Here is an 18956-nt window from a genome sequence, read left to right on the forward strand (position 1 = left end):
CTGAATTCACTGCAAAATGAATTAATCATACAGGTCTATGATAAAAGCGTATTCTACTCGGCAAAACCTGCAGTAATCTGAAGCCAAAAAAAACTGTTTAAATCAAGTTCTATGTCATCGTTTTTTAATTTTTGGAGTTGCTTTTTTAATATGTTTGTTTGTTTGTTGTATTTATTATTATTATTAGTATTATTATTATTATTATTATTATTATTATTATTATTATTATTATTATTATTACTGTAGTTTGTAGCATGATCTCTAGATAAAAAAATACTATTAGGGCTACTAGAAGTTTGTTTTTAATTACTGCTTATTATATAGGATCAATATCCAATGTCGCGGACTTCCTACACTCTTGGCCGTGAATAATAAAGGTTACTCATTTTAGCGAATTTACGAAGCATTCAAACATTTGTAAAAATGTTTGGTTTTATATATCGATGTGAAACAGTGTAGCTTTTCTCTATGTATCTGTGGTTTGCATCAATGAATAGAATGAGAAAATCGCTTGGCTTGAACCAACTTTAAGAGACATAAAAAATTTTTCAGTTATCGTATGTGAAAATAAATTTTGCAGCATCAATGCCTTCTTTTTCAAAAAGTTATCGAGAAAAGAATATGTTTCGGGAAAAGAGTAATTTTAACTCAGACGTGCGCTATATGAAACACAGTATATTTAATCATTGATAACATGCAAAAGTTGTCTTTAGAAACTTTACACACAATACTTTTCATTTAGAGGTGCTTTCAACTGAGTGTGAAAACTAATTTCACGTTAGCTTAATTTGGCTTCGCTTCGCTACGTTCTGTGATTGGTTAACAAAACTCGCGCCACTCTCTCAACTAATGAGAAGAAAAGGGAATGAAAGATACCATGCATTAACTAAAGTGAGTTATGAAAAAATTGTCCAACATTAGTTAATGTCACTCATTTCTAGTAACTGAGAAAAATATTAAGAAAATCAAGTTTAACACAAACAAATGAATTGGCTTGACATCCAGTTTATGACAACATAAGCTTAGTGAATTTTTTTAAACCTTCTCCTTTTCTTTCTAAAATTTTCTTTTCTTAGGACAAAATTCTCAAAGCACTTAATATCCAGCATGACAAGAAACTTTATTTTTTTAAAACACAAAGTCGCTATTTAAAAAATGAAAAATCAAACTCGGCAATATTTGAGCTAATTAAGATCTGGTATATCCAGGAGTTTCTTGTTTAACCTCGAAAAATAATTCATGGTTTTGAGAAAAAGCAGGAATAGTTTTCATGTCTTGTTCGTCAGATGAAAGTGGAATATATAAAATGCAGATATTTGAACTGCGGATATTTTCGTTAGTTTTCCTGTTTCCGAGCTCTGTAATTAGATGTATAAAATCTCGTTAAGTTTGTGTTGCGTTGATAAATTCTTTAATGTAGTATCACCAATCATGGATCAGCTGCAGACTGGGAAAGATATATTTTGTCTATTAAGATGAAATAGAATTCAGGAGATTGTCATGAAAAGATTTTTTTTAGCCAAGGCCAAATTAGCCACGGGCACGTTGCTAATCACGGCCGACGTAATTAGAGTAGTGAATCATTGGAGCTAAGGGACAAAACATTAACATAGAGCTGGTGCCAAGCACAGAAAACGCACAAAAGACAAGTCACGATTGGTTACTGATTTGTTACAAATTCAACACGTTTACCTTGATGGGTATTAACAACCAATTAAACTATCAGAGCTAACTAACAATGGAAAGATCTAGTTGGTATGAAGAAATTTCTTTATCATTAATGTTTTAACTTTTTATTTTTAAATCTTAAACCGCACGCAAAAACTACATTCATGCAATTCAAAAATATGACCTGCATGGAAAAAATGTACAAAGAAAAAAGCAAAGAAAAGAATTTTAATGTGGCAATGATACGAGATTCCCAAGCGGAAAAAAAACCAGAAAGCAGCAAGTCTGAATAAATTATGCTCACACGAAGCGTTTTGCGAAAGATTTGTAGAATGGAGGGTGTGAAAGAACTAACCAGACGACTCGCCGAGCTCAGTCGAGGATACCTGCCGGCCTGAAACTAGGTGAGCCCTTTTGTATATTTGCTGAATTTTATCATACTTAAAAGAATGGAAAACAAATCGGTAGTTTTTTCGTAAATCGAGTCGTAAATTCATCACTTCGGAATTCACAAATGACGCACTTTGAAAGTGTCATTCTTCATTTACTTATAGCTTTATCAGAGAGCGTCCGAGCGTTTTTAATTTTTCAGCAACGGCTGAATTGTAGGTGGCATCAAACTTAAAAATAACAGGTGCGATCGCAGTATTATTTTAGTCCTCTTGCAGCACTTGAAAATAACACGCAAGCATGATATTTTGGAACCAAAATTCAGAAGTTAATGTTCCAGCAATTTCTGTGCAGCCGATTTCTTTCAAACTACTCACAGTAAACCTTGAAGTTTGAGAACTTGTAGAACTTAATTATAAAAATATCTGTGTTCGTTTACTATGTTCGTTCGTTTTAGCGGATAGTTGTCAACGAGGCGCAACCTCGTTTCCAGGCCGCGTTCCCCAATTTACATTGGAAAAACCCTGGGAACTAGGTTGAACGAGGCTCCTGGCGCGTATGAATCATCCGGATCCCATATCCAACAAGCGCGGGTGGAATGATTTTTTATTGTTATTAAAAATAACCATGAAATATCGCTAGATCTTGCTGATTTCATTTCGCGAGAAAGAACGGAAAACATTTTAATGTCCACTGTTTCTCGGCTGGCGTACTACAATGGCTGTTATCCCATAGCCGTAACTCCAATCACAAGTCTGGAATGTCATTATCCAACGATCTACTTTTTAATGAAGTAATTTGTTAAATAAATGTCCACTCACTGCGGGATAAATCCCCGATTCCTGCGCATACAACCGTCGCCACTATGCCATAATGAGCACCTCTTATGTGGGGGGGGGGGGGGGGGGACAGGGGGGTCAGAACCTCCCGCCTCCCGTACCTGTGCCTCCCGCCTCCCGCCCTTTTTCGCGTTTCTCCCGTCCCCGAGTAAATTAGAAGGCTTCAAAACCCGTATTAGTCACAAAGCTGTACCAGGACGTACCATTCGTAGGCCTTTCATTATTCAACTTTTTACTATATATATTTTGAATAACGTTAACATTATTGATAGCTTTTGTACTCTGAGTTAATGGAGTTTTGACTAACATAAAAACTTTTGTTCTTGAGCCATCGTAGCTTGATCAGAAATAAAATACAAGCAGCGGCGATAAACATAATAAACTTGCGCATTTTATGTAACTTGATGTTTCATAAGCTACGTCAAGTTAAAATGCGCAAGTTTATTATGTTTATCACCGCTGTTTGTATTTAATTTTTGACTAACATGTTCGTCTTGTTTGACGGTTTAACCATTCTTTCAGTGACAACAGTCTTGTCCATCGTGCAGTGTAATAGTTGTTGCATTTCTTAATTATTCATTTGTTGGGATCATGTAATTCAAATAGGGAAGTAGGACATGGCGAGCTGGCAGCCAAACGCCCCAGTGTAGAGTTCGGTACATCTCCCTAATTCTCGGCTCCTTATTGCGGATCCATCGCGTTTACTTGATACACTAATTATAATCTTGATATCTTTCTCGATATCCTTACTCCCTAAAACTGCGTGAAAAAATTGCTTTTAGTTCGGGAAAAGGTAAAATGAAACTTTAGGACCTTCTTTCAATCCAAGGTTTAAATCTCTGGGTTACTGGTGGTGAATTCTAAGCTCGTTGCTACTGCTCTGAGGAAAGAATTACTGCATTAAATGCAAAAAGCGTCCGAAATTAGGCCGGACAAACTGTTCATCAAAAAGAAGTCTTCATCAATGTGCCGAGGAGGCTGCACTGATCTCCTCCTACTCCTAATCCTACTCCTCTTTTCTATAAAGTCGTTCCTGATTGCTTCCCATGCTGTTTGGCTGCCTATTGTAATAGGAATCGATTTTGCCTTGTCCATTAATTAAACGAAAAACGGTGTCGTGAAACGAACCACTCCGCACTCTCCACGTGCTCATTGAAACAGCATTCTGTTCGTAAATTCCCATACACCATGCAGCAAAATCTTTAGTACGGTCCGATTGACGGTCATTGGGAGAGGTCGTCCATGCCCCAGATTTCTCACTACCGCACTGAAAAATACTAAGAACTACTAAAATGGACACCACATTGAATCTCTGATACTAAATTTACAAGACGCGTACTTGCTCGCCTTGCTCACCTCTTTTGAGACTTCTAAAAACTTGCGCGGCACTCACATATGTGTACACATGCCACGCTTGACATTTCATAAGCTATGACGTAACACAATGAAAGGGTTTACAATTTCACCGGAAGTAACTCTGTTTATCGCCTGAGCACGAATTTTCGTGTGCCCTCGGATATAAAATATTGCGTAAAGCCTTGGAGGACGCTAAATGGAAGACAAATAACATTGTACAACATTGTTGAGTTCTTTTTTTGATAGTATTCTAACGCATTAATAAGTAAAAAAATTCACCGTTTTGTATTGCTCTCCCGCTTCTTGTCCTCTTAGAACTCCCGCCTCCCGCCCTTTCCTCTCCCGTCTCCCGTACCCCTCCCGCCCCCTATTCTCCCGGGCTCTCGCCCCCCTGTCCCCCCCCCCCCCCACTCTTATCCTGGTGTGGTTCCTAAAAGCTTCACCGTGTTTAATAGAGGGCCGTTGCTAGCGCATTTTCTGTGATGTGGACGCTATCTCGAGCTCGTAAGAGCATGAAACAAATGAGACGGTATAGCACTGATTTGGGGATATGACCTGGCACCTGCTCGATCGCTCCCGCGCTCGATCGTTCGACTGTTATTAACTCATGCAGTACCATATATTTTCGCATACATTAGGTACGTACTGAGTGAGTTGTAATTCCACTGACCAATAAATGAGGACTATCCTCGTTACTATCATGACATGTGAAACTATGTACGACTGTGAAAATGGATGACTTACAGTTAAATATATATTGCATTAAATACGTTATACTGCTTCAAAAAAATTTCTTTTTGTACTGATATATTTTTTATTCCTCGAGAGCCTTAAATTAGTTAGTATCCTTCTTTAGATAGATAAGATAAGATAATTTATTTAATGTCAAATACACAGGGGGTGGTCTCCCAGTCCCCCGAGCCACAGGCTCATGATAAAAGTGTTTGACAATTTGTAAAGGAGAACAAAACCAAGCAAACGCAAATTACTTCCGACATTCATTCAAAAATCGCTCTAATTATGTGGTATTTTGAATTTTACGCAGTCAAACTGCACTTACAAACAAACAACAAAGTTTTAATTTCTTCTCTGACAGTTTAATATGATGCTTCTCCATCAACATTTAGTATTTTGACGTCAGATTACTGATTAGGAATGCATAAATCTAATTAGTATTTTTTTTATTTTTTTTTTTTTTTGGGGGGGGGGGGGGGCATAACAGAAGACTGAGGCACTTAAAACGTAGTTTTGACATCGCGTGACTTTTCCGGCGAGTAGCTTGGCACAACGCCCTAACGACAATTAAAGCCCATTTAAACAGTTTCAACGTTTGCCGACCAACATTCGTCTAAAACAAAAGTTGACCGGATGTTGGGAAAATGTTGGACAAATGTTGAACGATGTGTTCAAACGGCTTAAACGGTATTTAGCATTTTCGAGGGCAAAAGAAATGTTGAATCGATGTTAAATGAAAGTTTAAACCGATTTAAATTTGATTCAACACGCTTTCAACAAGGCTTGGCAACATCACACTTTCAACAATGTTGATAGAGCTGTTGAACGCCCCCGACCTTTTGTTTAACACTGAAAGTGTTGAAAGCATGTTGAAGCCTTAACTGAATAGTGTTGTGAAGCTAATGTAAGCGTGTGTTTTTGACTTAAATTTTAGAATATAGTTGTTATTTCCTTTCGATAGTTTTGATGGATATTTTCCAGATTATTTGACATTTTCGTGTTGTTCAAAGATCAGAGTTAACTGAAACAGCTGTGCTGTGTACAGGTTTGCCTGCTTCCTTTAACCTTGGCTTGGGCCTCCTCGAAGGAAGGAAGGAAGGAAGGAAGAAGGAAATCAAGGCAAAACACTTAAGGATTTTATCAGCCTGATTGGTTTCAGTTTCCATCTATTTCCTTAGAACAGTTGTGTTGTTCTTTCCTGTTAGTGTATTTTGGCAAAACCAATTCTTATCTCTGGTTGGGACCATCTGGCGTTGGTTGAATTATAGTCGTAAACATGTTTACAGCGCATTATAAAGTAAGGCGTGATTTAAGTGATACTTGTAGTAAAGATGTAGAAAAGATGTAGAATGGAGTAGAATAGTCTAGATTACTTGTAGAGTTGACGTAGAATGGATCTGGATAATTGTAGAACTGTCGTCGAGTTGTTGTAGTGAAGAACCAGTTCCTTTAAGAATGCGGCAGAAGAGCTACCCAAAGATTCCTGGTGCTTCTCTGAATCAAGCGAGTGTTTTACAATAGGGTGTTGATGAGATTAACCAACACCCTAGAAATGGAACCAGCAGCCGTCAAATGCGTGAACAATTTTGATAACAGTGTTGACATTCAAAATAGGTTCGTTTCTATTTTTGTTAGCCAAAAGAGCGATAACGAATATTGAAATTACTTCGTGAGAGAAATTCTAGAAGAGTTATGATTCAGTTTGAAATCAGCGTTTCTTGGTCCACTTGAGTATCTCTTCGACGTTTCAAGCAATTCAAAAAGGCCCCAATAGGTTCATAATCAAACAGAGTAGCATTCTTCATGGTTAGCAGAAAACTTTGCTCGGCCACAATCCCAGTGGTCCTGTTTCGGCAGTATCCACTGGACCTCTTCACCTATTTCTTCTAGAGCTGAAGGTATGTTACATTACATGAACCTATTGAGCAGTTACCGGCCCTAGATGGGTTACTAATAAAGAAAATAGAGCAATGAATTGGAATCATAGTAGAAATCCACAAAATGGGTTGACAGCCAGGATCACCTCAATCTTTCACAATAAATTGTGATGAATTTTTACGAAGACAAAGAAGGCGTTGATGAGTATTGGGAAGATTGAGAAACGTTTAGATTTTTAGGGGATTAAAAATTAAAATTTGAGCGTTTTTGAACACCATGCAGAACAGTGGGTCTTCATGGGGATGTTGGATTCTCAGATATCAACTAACATTTCGGCCATTCTCGGGTATCAATTTTAAATCATGCCGGTTCTCGGTTATTTTTTGATTCTCGCGTGTTCTTGTGGTTTGGTATTATATCAACGGTGCGCCTCTCATTGGCCGAACAGTGCCGACTATCAACGAAGATTTCCGAAGATCTTTCGAGTGATTTCAGTCTCTTTTAAAACTTTACGATTGAACTGCTTTTCATCTCCTGACAACCTTACGTCTTCAGAGAACAATTTGTGAGGAGCTCCGAGCTATCTTCTTTAGCAACGCATTCTCCAGGCATTAACTTCATGGTTACTGGCAAGTTATTTGCAAGTAAAATTCACATCAGATGAGTTAAAGAGACGGCAATTTAGCCGAACAGTGCTGAGTATCAACGAAGATTTCCGAAGATCTTTCGAGTGATTTCAGTCTCTTTCGAGACTTGACGAACTGCTTTTCATCTCCTGACGACCTCACGTCTTCAGGAAACAATTTGTGAGGAGCTCCGAGCTATCTTCCTTAGCAACGTGTTCTCCAGGCAATAACTTCATTATTTGCAAGTAAAATTCACACCATATTCACGCAAAGTTTACACATCTCAGCAAACAATTTTCGTAACGTTGCTCAGTGATCAGATATGTTGAAAAAACGGCAATTTCTCGGCTGACAGTTAAAAGTTTGGCCAATTTTCCACAGCTATCAGCCAACCCAATCCAGACCCACTTTACAATACGGCGCCACATTAATCTTTTCGAACATGGAAGAGGAAAAACATAGGAAGAAAAAAAAAAAGGATTGATGAGTTTTAGAAAGATTGAGAAACATTTAGACTTATAGGAGATTAAAAATTAAAATTTGAGGGTTTACGACATCAAAACAGTCTGCTAACAATCGTGGTGGCCGACTCTCTGGGGCCTGCGTGCGTGCGTGTATTTTTTCCTAAATCACATCCAAGTTGAACCATAAGACTACAAAACGTGTTTTAAGTTGGACCGTTAGCCTTGCCAGCTAACACCTTCCTAATACCCTCCTAGAAGGGAATGGGACAGAAAAACAATAAAATTGAACGCCTTGAAAGGGGAAGCCGGGTGGTACCCAGTCAAACCATGAATGCAGTGAACAGATGGGCCTATACATGCCGACCGTCCTTTATACATGAATACAAACGAGATGCTGTCTCAAGTTAAAAATACAACGGGACATCTCGTCATAAATTAAAATACTGTGGAAATATTTGCCCGTATGTCTGGAAATCAACGATCTATTTATATAGGAATGTCTGGATGTTGCCGGTTGGTGAAGTTGCGTTTAAAAGCGCGTTCGACCACTGAACGGGAAATTTGGAGTGAAAAATTGATTATTCTGTATGTATTTTCACAAAGCGAGAATCATGGTACATCGAACGGTTGAAACAAAACATAAAGAAACCGAGCAGTAAGAATGGACGAAACTCGAAGGCCTATTGGCTGTACGCCACTATGTTGACAAGTTTGCTTGTTTTTTCCGTTACTCGTATCGACGGAATAATTCAGTTGTCGCACACGTATTTGCATATTGGCAGTAACAATATCGGCAGCCGTTCTTACTGCAGTAAGGTCGAGATCAATGCTTTAGCTTGGCAACAGGAAAAGCCAAAACTAAAGTCGAAAATACCTACTATCGTAGTAAATCTGCGAGAAAATCGACGACTCGCCCAATTCTTCTTGTTCGCTCGCGGCGTGTATGTTAAATAATTTCCGTGGGACAAAACCTCCGTTTAAGGTAAGCACAATTTCATTAGATAGACTCCAACGAAAACAAAATGGTTTGTTTTATCGTTGAAATTATTTTCTGCACTTGTGTTTGGATTTTGCGGCGCAAGCATTATTAGCTGCGGTTTTGGTGTCAAACCATCCGCGAAAAACTGTCCAAAATACGCTCCGAATATACATTAAAAAGCGGTAGCCTTCGTTGAAGCGTCAGCGAGCACTGGGAAGCGAAATTATTCAAGGTCTCTCACCTTAATAGCTGCTCGTATTTTACACTAGACTTTAGATTTACAGTGCCGTACGTAGTTTGAGCTTTGATCAAGACGAGAATATACTAGATGAATTATTTCTCGTTCTGATTTTTGGCATAAAGTGACGATAAGATTAACAGTTTTTTTCGCGAGGTTTTAGCTTTTTGTTCGATTTGAGCTGTTCGCTTGACGTCGACAGGCCGACATAGAAAGATTTAAGGAAAGCTTTAACAATATAACGCAGTATAAAAACGAATTGCAGGGTATTATTAATGCGCAGAATAATTCCTTAATTGCCTCAGTTTTGAATCTCATAAGCTCTGTTTGTTAATTTTAAGACCCATATGATGGATCGTAAGTGTTCGCCTACGCGTTGAAGATTTCTTTGTCCACGTAGCGAATGAGCAAACACCGACCGTTTTTCTTAAAAAAAAAAAAAAAATGAAGGAAAAAAAAATAACTCTGCAAAGAAGCAGAAAGTAGTTCCTGTGGAGCGACGTTTTGAAATTGAAATCTGGGAGATGTTAACATGGGTATAATGTATTCAGAGAAACATCGTCAAACACAGCTTTCAGATCTTGCTTGTTTTCCAATGGGTAAACAGACTTTACAGTCTATTTTTTAGATCAAGATGTCTATGTAGAATATCATGTGCTTCAGGATGAATATTTTAATTTACTCTGCAAGTTTAAATATGAACGATTGTGCTTTGTAGGATATCTATTGCAGGGCAGGTGAATCGACACTGAGGAAAATTGCCTTTGTAATTGGTCGCGTCTTTTTAATAAAAGAAAAAAACATCGAATAATTTCGAGAAAATATTTCAAATGCTTCACACAGGCTCTTGATTTTGATGTGTTCTGTAAAAAAAATTAAGACAAAAACAAATGGAATATTTTACTTAGGATAGATATCAATCTTCACTGCGTGGGGGAAATGATTTTCTGTTATTGCAGGTTACGCATGTTTCGGCGCCTCATCAGTTCAAAGATGTGCATCATAACTTCAAAAGGCAGGTGATTTATTCTCACATTGACACAGTCACCCATTTTCAAAATAACTATTAAATGAACTTTGTCTCTATTCCCAACAAAGGGCTATTCATGACAAAGAAAGCTTTTTCGCAGCAATATAATGTTGTTTGTAACTTTGATAGTATAGCGTCGTCATTCGTGGAAATTGCAAGCTGTTCGCGCGAAAAAAAAAACACATTTGCATTTGAAAAGTGAGTTTTGTTCGATGCCCAGTGCGTTGGAAACTCCCCACATCGTTAACTAAGGCGAAAAGATTCAGGATGTCATCGCTTTGTAACAATGTAAACTTCAAGGACAGAGATAGAAAAAAAAAACAAGCAAAAAACAAAAAAAAAACAAGAACCTCCAGTCAAGACCAATATTCCTCCATATCGAGGTAACGCGTTTACTTCGATTCAGTCGCGAGTGGAATAAATTTCCACTTTCTTAAATGTCATTGTTGTAGAGGGTCGAATAATCCTAGATCTTTACACATTTGAAATTGAGTTTATGTTTGTTTTTATTCGAGATATTGAATTAGCATATTTATCGTTGAAACTGTCACATTAAGCTTTTAAGGTAATTCAGGTCATTTTCGTTTATATCGATTGTACTCCGGAAAATCCTAATATATGGTCGACCACAAAACTATATTTCTTTAATACAAGTTATTCTTGGTTTGCACTAATGAAAATCTACTTTGACTTGTAGTTTAAACTAAAGTTTATGCTTTTTTAATGAAATATTCAAGAACTCGCGTTTTATAAAATTTAATTGTCCTGTCGTATTCGTACGATATTGAATATGAGATCAAAGGGATAACATGTCGACCGCGTCGTTTCCATGGCAAGGACCGCATCCCATTCCCGCTCCATGAAGCTTCTAGAGAGACCCTGGGGATGATGTTGAAAGAAAGGATTTGTCTGGAATAGAGAAAAAAGAGTAAATTGTTACGAAAGAAGAAATATTCATAGTTTTGCAAGCATGGGACAAACAAACATATCAGAGTCGGTGAGAGGTATCAAACTTCACTTGACCTACTGCAGCAGCGATCGGGTACACTATTGCGCTACTGGGCGACTCAAGGATAAGAGCATCTTGCATACTGAAAGGAAAGAAATGGAATCATGGCATTCACTTATTCACCGAACAATTAGATTACGAACTCGAGATTTCTATTTAGTTCATGAGAGCGCTTTCCGAAATAACTATCACACTTAGAAATCGAGGGCGAATGATATGATCTAATTGTTTAACATTGTCTACCCGATTTCCTTTAGCCTCAAGTGTGTATGACGCACACATGACGTAAAATCGTGGTAAGAACAAAGAAGTACGCTACGAGCCCCAGGCAAGTAGATGCTCTTACCATATCTTGACGTCCTATGTGCGTCATCACAGTTTTTATACATTGTTTTGCTATCGGTTAACCCCCATTAAATTAGAAATGTTTTCAAAACTTATCGTAATAATGTTTTTGCGCGGAGATTGGAAGGGCAAATTTGCGATCATTTGTGATCTATAAACAGAGTGCACGCCTATTGGCTAATGCAAGGCTAAAAAATACGTCATCCCTTTTGGCGGGAAAGCAGTTTTGAAAGTAAATCTACACAGGAAAAGAGTTTACTAGAGGAATTAATACAGAAAGAGGCTCCTCTTTATCAGTGTTTTTGAGTGCTGTAAGCTGATTGACTACGTTGCTCACTAGTTATCAACCTCATTCCCAGGATTTCTCCAACCCTGAGAACGAGGTTGACTATTTATTCTCCCTTTTCATCAACTGTCACGCGAAAGAATTCTCAACCTCAGAATCTTATTGTGAAATATTCCACTAAACAGGGCCGTGCCGAGAAGACTTTCTGATTACTAGTTCGGATGCTCTACCACTGAGCTACAGGAGACTTTTTTATAACAGCTTCATTGACCATCACACATGTTAAATACAGTAAATTAAACAGCCAGAAAGAAATGAAAAATATGTGCAAAGTGATTTAAAGTGATAAAGTCAAAAGGGCAGGTGCTAACGGGACGCGAGGACCCATGCGAGGCACCTCCCATGATACAAGTAATAATTAAAACACGATCAAGCAAAAGACGCCAAATTTAAAAGACGCTAAAAAACTAGGGATGGCAGGGGCAGGATCGTACAATTGACCAGGTACAGGGATAGAATATGTCAAAGTGATTCTGCAAAAGGTGAAACATGTGCTCAGTACGTAACAAAGTTGCGGAAGGAAGCAGTAGTTGAAAAACTGGTAGGGGGTGACTTGAAGGAGCTTAGGCCATTGATCTAGGTTCATGGGACAAACATCCTGTATATTGCTCCGGGCTAGGATTTGATTGTCAGTGTGTGCATATGCGCAATGGAATAAATGCGATGGTATATTTTAAGCCTGGTGAATGAATGAATGAATGAATGAATGAATGAATGAATGAATGAATGAATGAATGAATGAATGAATGAATGAATGAATGAATGAATGAATGAATGAATGAATGAATGAATGAATGAATGAATGAATGACAATGATTTATTATTCAGTGAATGACACAGGGATACTCGGAAAAAGGAAATCCAAGTGCTCCTATCAGGAGTGAAACCTAATATAATATTTTAATATTATTTTAGTATGAATTCAGTTCAGAGAAAATAAAGAAGCTAATATCTTCGAAAAATAAAAAATAAAAAAAATAAAATAAAATAAAAAAAACCGAAAGAAAGAAAGGAAGCAATAATAATTACTGACCATAAATCAGCTACAAAGAATTCTATACAGAGATCTTAAGTCCCCGTCCACTTAAAATGCGTTTTCAACGCATACTTTTTCATACCGTAGGCTTTTGCTTATTGTCCATACTAAAACGATCGAAAGTGCTGATGAAAATGAAGACTTTCGAAATGATTTTAAAAGTGAAGACTTTTGTTATCCTTAATAGTCGACAAACATATTTTACCTTAAAAAAGACAACCAGATTACGTCTCTATAATTAATCTTAAGTGCCGGCGCCATGTTAGGAAATTGAACAGGAAACTTCGACAAAACTCATCTTCTAAGTTACGAGCTGTCGTGTTTTGAAAGCTATTAGAAAATCGTTTAATTCGGCATTAATTTTTTGAAACATTATCCTCAAATCGAAGTTTTATTTGTATTTTAGGAAACACAAACACAAGAGTTGTTGTGCATTCATTTAAATGTTTACTGGCGGTCACATGAATGCTGCATAGTTTTCACCAAGACGTTTTAAGAAAATTGCCGGAAGACTTTCAAGTTCGTCCGAATATGTGTTTTTAAAACTTGGTAGACGCCCTCAATGTTTTTTTTATTTTTCAATCATTCATGCAGAGAAAATTATGCTCAATAATAATATCAAATCACCCATTTAGGCAAAAAAGGAAGAAGGACTTTGAAAGGTTGCTATTTTGGGTCTCCTACTTTAAAAAGGGCTTTGCAGCCATAACAAAAAACAACTCATTTAATTGGAAATGAGCAAAGGTTATTTACGCCATTTTCACTTTGGAACAAACATATCGAATTTTTAAGGTAGTGGGGAGAGAATATGCCTGGTTAACTCGGTTTTGCGGCGAAAAATTCGTCTTTGTGTTCACTGTGGCATTTTAAGAAACAAAAACTCGGCGTAAACTCGAGAGTATTCTTCCCAACTGCGACAGTTTTTCTCGATAACTCGAGGAAACATACCTAATTTTCATGACAGCCATGTTAATTGCGTCAAAGAATATCCGGTCGTTTCCTTTTGAAAGGATTTTTCTTCTAGTCGGTAAAGGCTATGATTGGGCAAGTGAACGAACGCACTGAAATATTCTGTCCAAACGAACGGTAGTAAATAAACACAGTGAAAAATACGAGGGCACCTCTGTCTCCCTAAATAAATACGCTATGCAGGATCCTTGATCTAATCACGTCACCTTTGTCTATATTAAGTACATACTTTCGTTTTTGCATACTAAACAGTTCTGGGCAAGTTCAACGGGCTACTCTGAACGATGCTTCCTCACACTCTGGTAAACTTCTGGTCCGCCGGATCAGAGAATAATCCGTTTGTTGCACTTTGCAAAGGTATTTATCACCTTCGTGGTTGTCACCATGCGCTTAAAATTCGCGATCCTAATCGTTTTTATTTCAAAACAAAACATGCGTTGAAAACAGCACAGGGCAACTGAAATTTTGACTGTGTTTTGGCGAACTGCTTTAGCTTTCTATACCTAGCATCAGAGAAAAACATTCGTTTTCGCTTTTATCGCGAAGGTATCAATTTACCACTCAGTCCGATTTACCGACGAAAAAGAAGCCAGAGATGTTCTTAACGATATTCATCCATCCTTGACAGTTCACTGATAGAGTGATGTGCCACTGCAAACAACGCTAACCACAGAGGTAGCCACATTGAAGCTACCAGTTGAGTTGGTAAAACGCTGACTTTAAATATTTCCGCCTAACCTTCGGTTGCGCAAGGCTTTCTTGCGTATGAATTCATTTTTTCATTATTCAGCCTCAAGTTTTAAAATCAATATTTTCACTTTTCCTTCGAGACAGGATGACAAAGGCGACTCGGTGTTATTAATAATTCAATTCGCTCTGCACGAAAGCCAAACCGCAATGGAACAAAATTTGGTCGACGCGTGCAAGCTATTTTAACATTTCAAAGGTTTGCCTTGTTGCACGCAGTGACTGGACGACAAAGGAACTCAAGTTTGATTAACATCTTTTTATTTATTGACAGATTCCACGCACTGCAAGTGTACATTCACAGATGTTGTGAAGTGGCAGTAACCAAATCTTCTCAAGTTTGAAATTCGGGCAAGTTGACACAGAGCGGTGAAAAGCTCTGAATGAAATCCATAAAATTTGTGTCCCTGCGTGTTTCCTTCACAGACGTGTGGTTTTACAGTGCCGCGTCATTGGCTGGTTTTTCTATCACAATGTGCGTACCTGCCTTAGTACTCGTACTCATGGCCGTAATAACTTTACTTTACGCTTTATATTATCACAACAGCCAACAACTAAAGCCTTGCTTGTACTATAAGAAGTCTAGAATCAGTATGGTTATAAAAAAGGGTTGCAAGCTTTTAAGCCAAGAATACAAGCCGACATTCTGGGCTAGAAATCGGCATCTTCAGACTATCTTGCCAAGGATTTGGTGGCAAGATGAGTTGGAATTTAAGCGCGAATATTTACAGATGGCAGACAAAGGGATTGTTGCTTTGGACTGGGTTGCGTTGGACGATGACAAAGTTATTAGCAAAGTGAGCCCAGTAATGCTTCTTATCCCTGATTTAACTGGCGCGGCCACCGATTTGGTAGCCGCCTGCACAGAGGCTTTGGCGCGAAAATTTCGCCCGGTGGTGTTCAATCGCCGCGGGCATGGCGGCACCTCTTTGTCAACCTATCGCCTACAAAGTTTTGGGGATGCAAGTGACTTGGACGAAGCTATTGAGTTTATCAGCCATATGTATCCTTATTCTGAAATATTTGCCATTGGATTTTCAACTGGCTCAGGAATTTTGATGTCGTATCTGGGTGAGACGGGTGTAGCTACCAAGCTTAACGCAGCAGTTTGTATTTCTCCGTGCTATGACGCCGAGGCGCTTTTCAAGTCGAACAGTATCCCCGAACCGTACAATTGGCTTTGGACGTTAAAACTGAAATCTATTTTACGTCAACATCCTTGCTTAGGAAATGTGATAAACTATAACCTTGCACTGCAAAGCTCGAACATTAAAGAACTGGATGAACGGGTTTACATCAAGCTAAACCAGTATAACTCGTTAGAAGAGTACTGGAAATACAATAATCCTATGCGGAACATAATAAACATTTCCGTACCAGTACTTTGCATTAGTGCACTTGATGACCCCATTTGCCCAAAAGATACTATTCCATTCAGCCTTTTCAAAAACTCGAACAATTTGTTCCTGGTAACAACAGACACAGGGGGACACTGTGGATTTTTAGAGGATTGTTTTCCCTCTTCTTGGGCAAACAAACTTGCTGGTGAATATTTAGAAACTGTGTTTAACCAAGGAGTACCGAAACAAACTGAAGAAAATCACGTGCATTTCTTTCCAGAATTCAATGGAACGAGGAATCGAAGCTACACTACATAGCAAACGGCTCCAGATTTGAATTCGTCTGTTATAAACTTAGCAAAATCGTTCGGCCAGTCAAAATTGTATGTTGGTTTTATATGCAGGCAATTCAATGAGAATGTGTTTATCATACGATAAACAAAGAAAATGATTGCAGAAGCTTAATTCTGCATAAGCTTCTTTAAATTATATTTGAACAATCGACCAAACAGTGAAAAACGTTTGGCAATAATTAAAGATGTTAATCTTGATCTTAACATATAAACTGCCACGTCCGTCTAAAAGTGCAATCGCTTAGTTTCGAAATATATTCCTGTTCGTTCTGCTCTGTTTTAATTTGTCTACTGTTTCTTCTGAAATGCGCTTTTTTGCCTACCGATTGATATTCAAATGAGTGACAAAGTTTTATTTGCTCTGGAGTAGAGCAAAGAATACACTTTAATAAGGCGGAATATAAACTGAAGAAGTTTTAAATATAAAATGCTTTATAGAACAAGGGTGAAAGCAATCTCTACTCAACCTATTGCGTTTTGCATAGACTCATAGAAAGGAAACGATTCTTGTCATTCCCAAGAAGCTTTTAAATGAAACGGATTCAAAGCAGTGAGTATTTGAAAACAGATTAGTTCTGTTTGCGTTCAACGAGCCCAGGATATCACAAACTGCTACTCCGGGTTTTGATAGATTCAATTACAATCTTTATTGCCATTTTCTGTTTCAATTGCGCTTTTAATTTGGGGGATTACAAGATGGCGTTGTGAGATACGAAACCACAATCATTATATTACTTTTCCTTGTATCTTTTAAAGCTGAAATAATCTCATAATCCCGACTACTTGAACGTTATCTTTTATCTGTTTTCTACATCTGTTATTTATTTCTAGTTAAATTAACCATGAAAGAATTGATATAGATAGACTTAATTTAGATCCAGAGCCATTTTTAATGAGATAACAGAGAGATTTACAATTAAGTTTACCGCAAACGGCAAACGTGAGATTCGCGTTTATGTTTTCTTGGAAAAAAAAAAAAAAGAATACATAGATGAGAATAGTGCAAAATAATTCTGGCCTTTAATGTCAACGCAAAACTACTTTATTTTACTGCGAAACAGAAAACCGCGAGCGGCAAATGTAGAAAAAAATATAGAAATGCGTTGAACGAGCACATTAACCCAAAATACATTGAAATAATTTATGAATTTAGTTCGAGACGGCAATAGCACGCAGTTTGAAACCAAGTCGTGGTACTGCCGTGCAGCACGATAGGGCCTGCCGTGCTACTGCCGAGCAAAATAGTCGTGCCGAACTTAATTCAGCCTGCCAAACTAAATGGTTTCTAACGTCGTGCTACTGCCGGGTTTTTAAACTTAAAAGACGAATTGAATTCTCGAATTTAGTTCTGCAAGGCAGTAGCGCGACGTTTGGAACAGGGGGTATCAGATCGCACCCAATTTTGACATTTGTCAATCACCTTTGAATTAAAAGTGCTAAAAATGGTACCTCTTTTGCGTTTCTGGTGACAGTTGCCTCTTTGCGCGTAAAAAAGTAAGCATTTTCTATCTGAGTCTTGCTAAAATAGCTGGCAGTTCTAGCTTGACGTCAGTTTTAGACGAGGTTTAAAATACCAACCATTTTTGAAAAAGAAGAAGAAGGAGAAGAGGAAGAAGAAGAAGAAGAAGAAGAAGAAGAAGAAGAAGAAGAAGAAGAAGAAGAAGCAGAAGCAGAAGCAGAAGCAGAAGCAGAAGCAGAAGCAGAAGCAGAAGCAGAAGCAGAAGCAGAAGCAGAAGCAGAAGCAGAAGCAGAAGCAGAAGGAGAAGAAGAAGAAGAAGAAGAAGAAGAAGAAGAAGAAGAAGAAGAAGAAGAAAAAGAAGAAGGGTCGACTTTTTCCACATTCAAATGATAGCAAGTGAAGTAACGGAAACTGAAAGTACTTCATTATAGTTGATTCTATGGTAAATCTATCTGTGCGTAAACCTGATAGAGTTTTTGTTTTTTCTACTATCAGAACGAAAAAGTAGGATTGCCCGAACCTATCACTAATTATGGGATACCTGGAATCTACACATGCGCCTGAGGGAAAAGGTTGAGCTAGTCACGCAAGTCGTATGATCGCGTTTTTAATTATTTTCCCAGTACGTTTGTTTGTAATTAAACTCTGCCTATGAAACATAATAACTCTCCTTTCACCCAGCTTCACTGCTTCCCCAAATTTGGATATAAAATCGTCTTCCTGGTTTCTTGAGTATACCAACCATATTGTTTTCAGCTTTCAAATTTTACGAAAATTGGGCTTAAGGCCCGATTGTTTCAAAGCCGATTAACGCTTATTCCCAAGTGAAAGTCAACCGAGGTTTTTATCTTGCTCGTCAAAATGTTTTTAAAAGCTAATTTTAAAATTTTAAGCTAATGGTAAAGAAAAGTAAAAGTCTTAAACTGGGGGACAAAAATCTTTTGGAAGAATCTTTATTGATTAGTAATTAAACTCGAATCAAAGTTGAACTGGTTAATCCGGGATCAGTTTAATCGGGCTTTGGACAAGTGGGACCCGGTCACTAAATACAGAGGGGATGGGGATAGTGGAGGAGAAAGTGGGGGTCTTAAAATTTTTCTGTTTTGCGAGGGTGTGGGGGATTTTCCAAAGAGGAACAGTGGATGGACT

General features: G+C 37.9%; 1 protein-coding gene across 3 annotated transcripts; it reads left to right on the forward strand.

Moving 5' to 3' along the window:
* The first annotated feature begins 2005 nt into the window (after positions 1–2005).
* On the forward strand, positions 2006–17796 carry LOC146470641 (protein ABHD15-like). Of its 3 annotated transcripts, none has more exons than XM_085121832.1 (2): positions 2006–2072; positions 14930–17796. In XM_085121832.1, exon 2 carries the CDS (start codon positions 15039–15041, stop codon positions 16311–16313), a length of 1275 nt encoding a protein of 424 aa, XP_084977958.1. In that variant the 5' UTR covers positions 2006–2072; positions 14930–15038; the 3' UTR covers positions 16314–17796. The 3 variants fall into 3 exon arrangements, with proteins under 3 accessions (XP_084977958.1, XP_084977956.1, XP_084977957.1); XM_085121830.1 differs by lacking the exon at positions 2006–2072 and adding an exon at positions 8506–8938; XM_085121831.1 differs by lacking the exon at positions 2006–2072 and adding an exon at positions 12939–14265.
* Positions 17797–18956: the final 1160 nt, after the last annotated feature.

Source organism: Pavona decussata, unplaced genomic scaffold (genome assembly GCF_977016875.1).
Source record: "Pavona decussata unplaced genomic scaffold, jaPavDecu1.1 SCAFFOLD_113, whole genome shotgun sequence".
NCBI lineage: Eukaryota > Metazoa > Cnidaria > Anthozoa > Scleractinia > Agariciidae > Pavona > Pavona decussata.

Coding starts and splice junctions, on each gene's coding strand:
- LOC146470641 (XM_085121832.1), top strand. CDS start 15,039: ATGAAATCCATAAAATTTGTGTCCCTGCGTGTTTCCTTCACAGACGTG.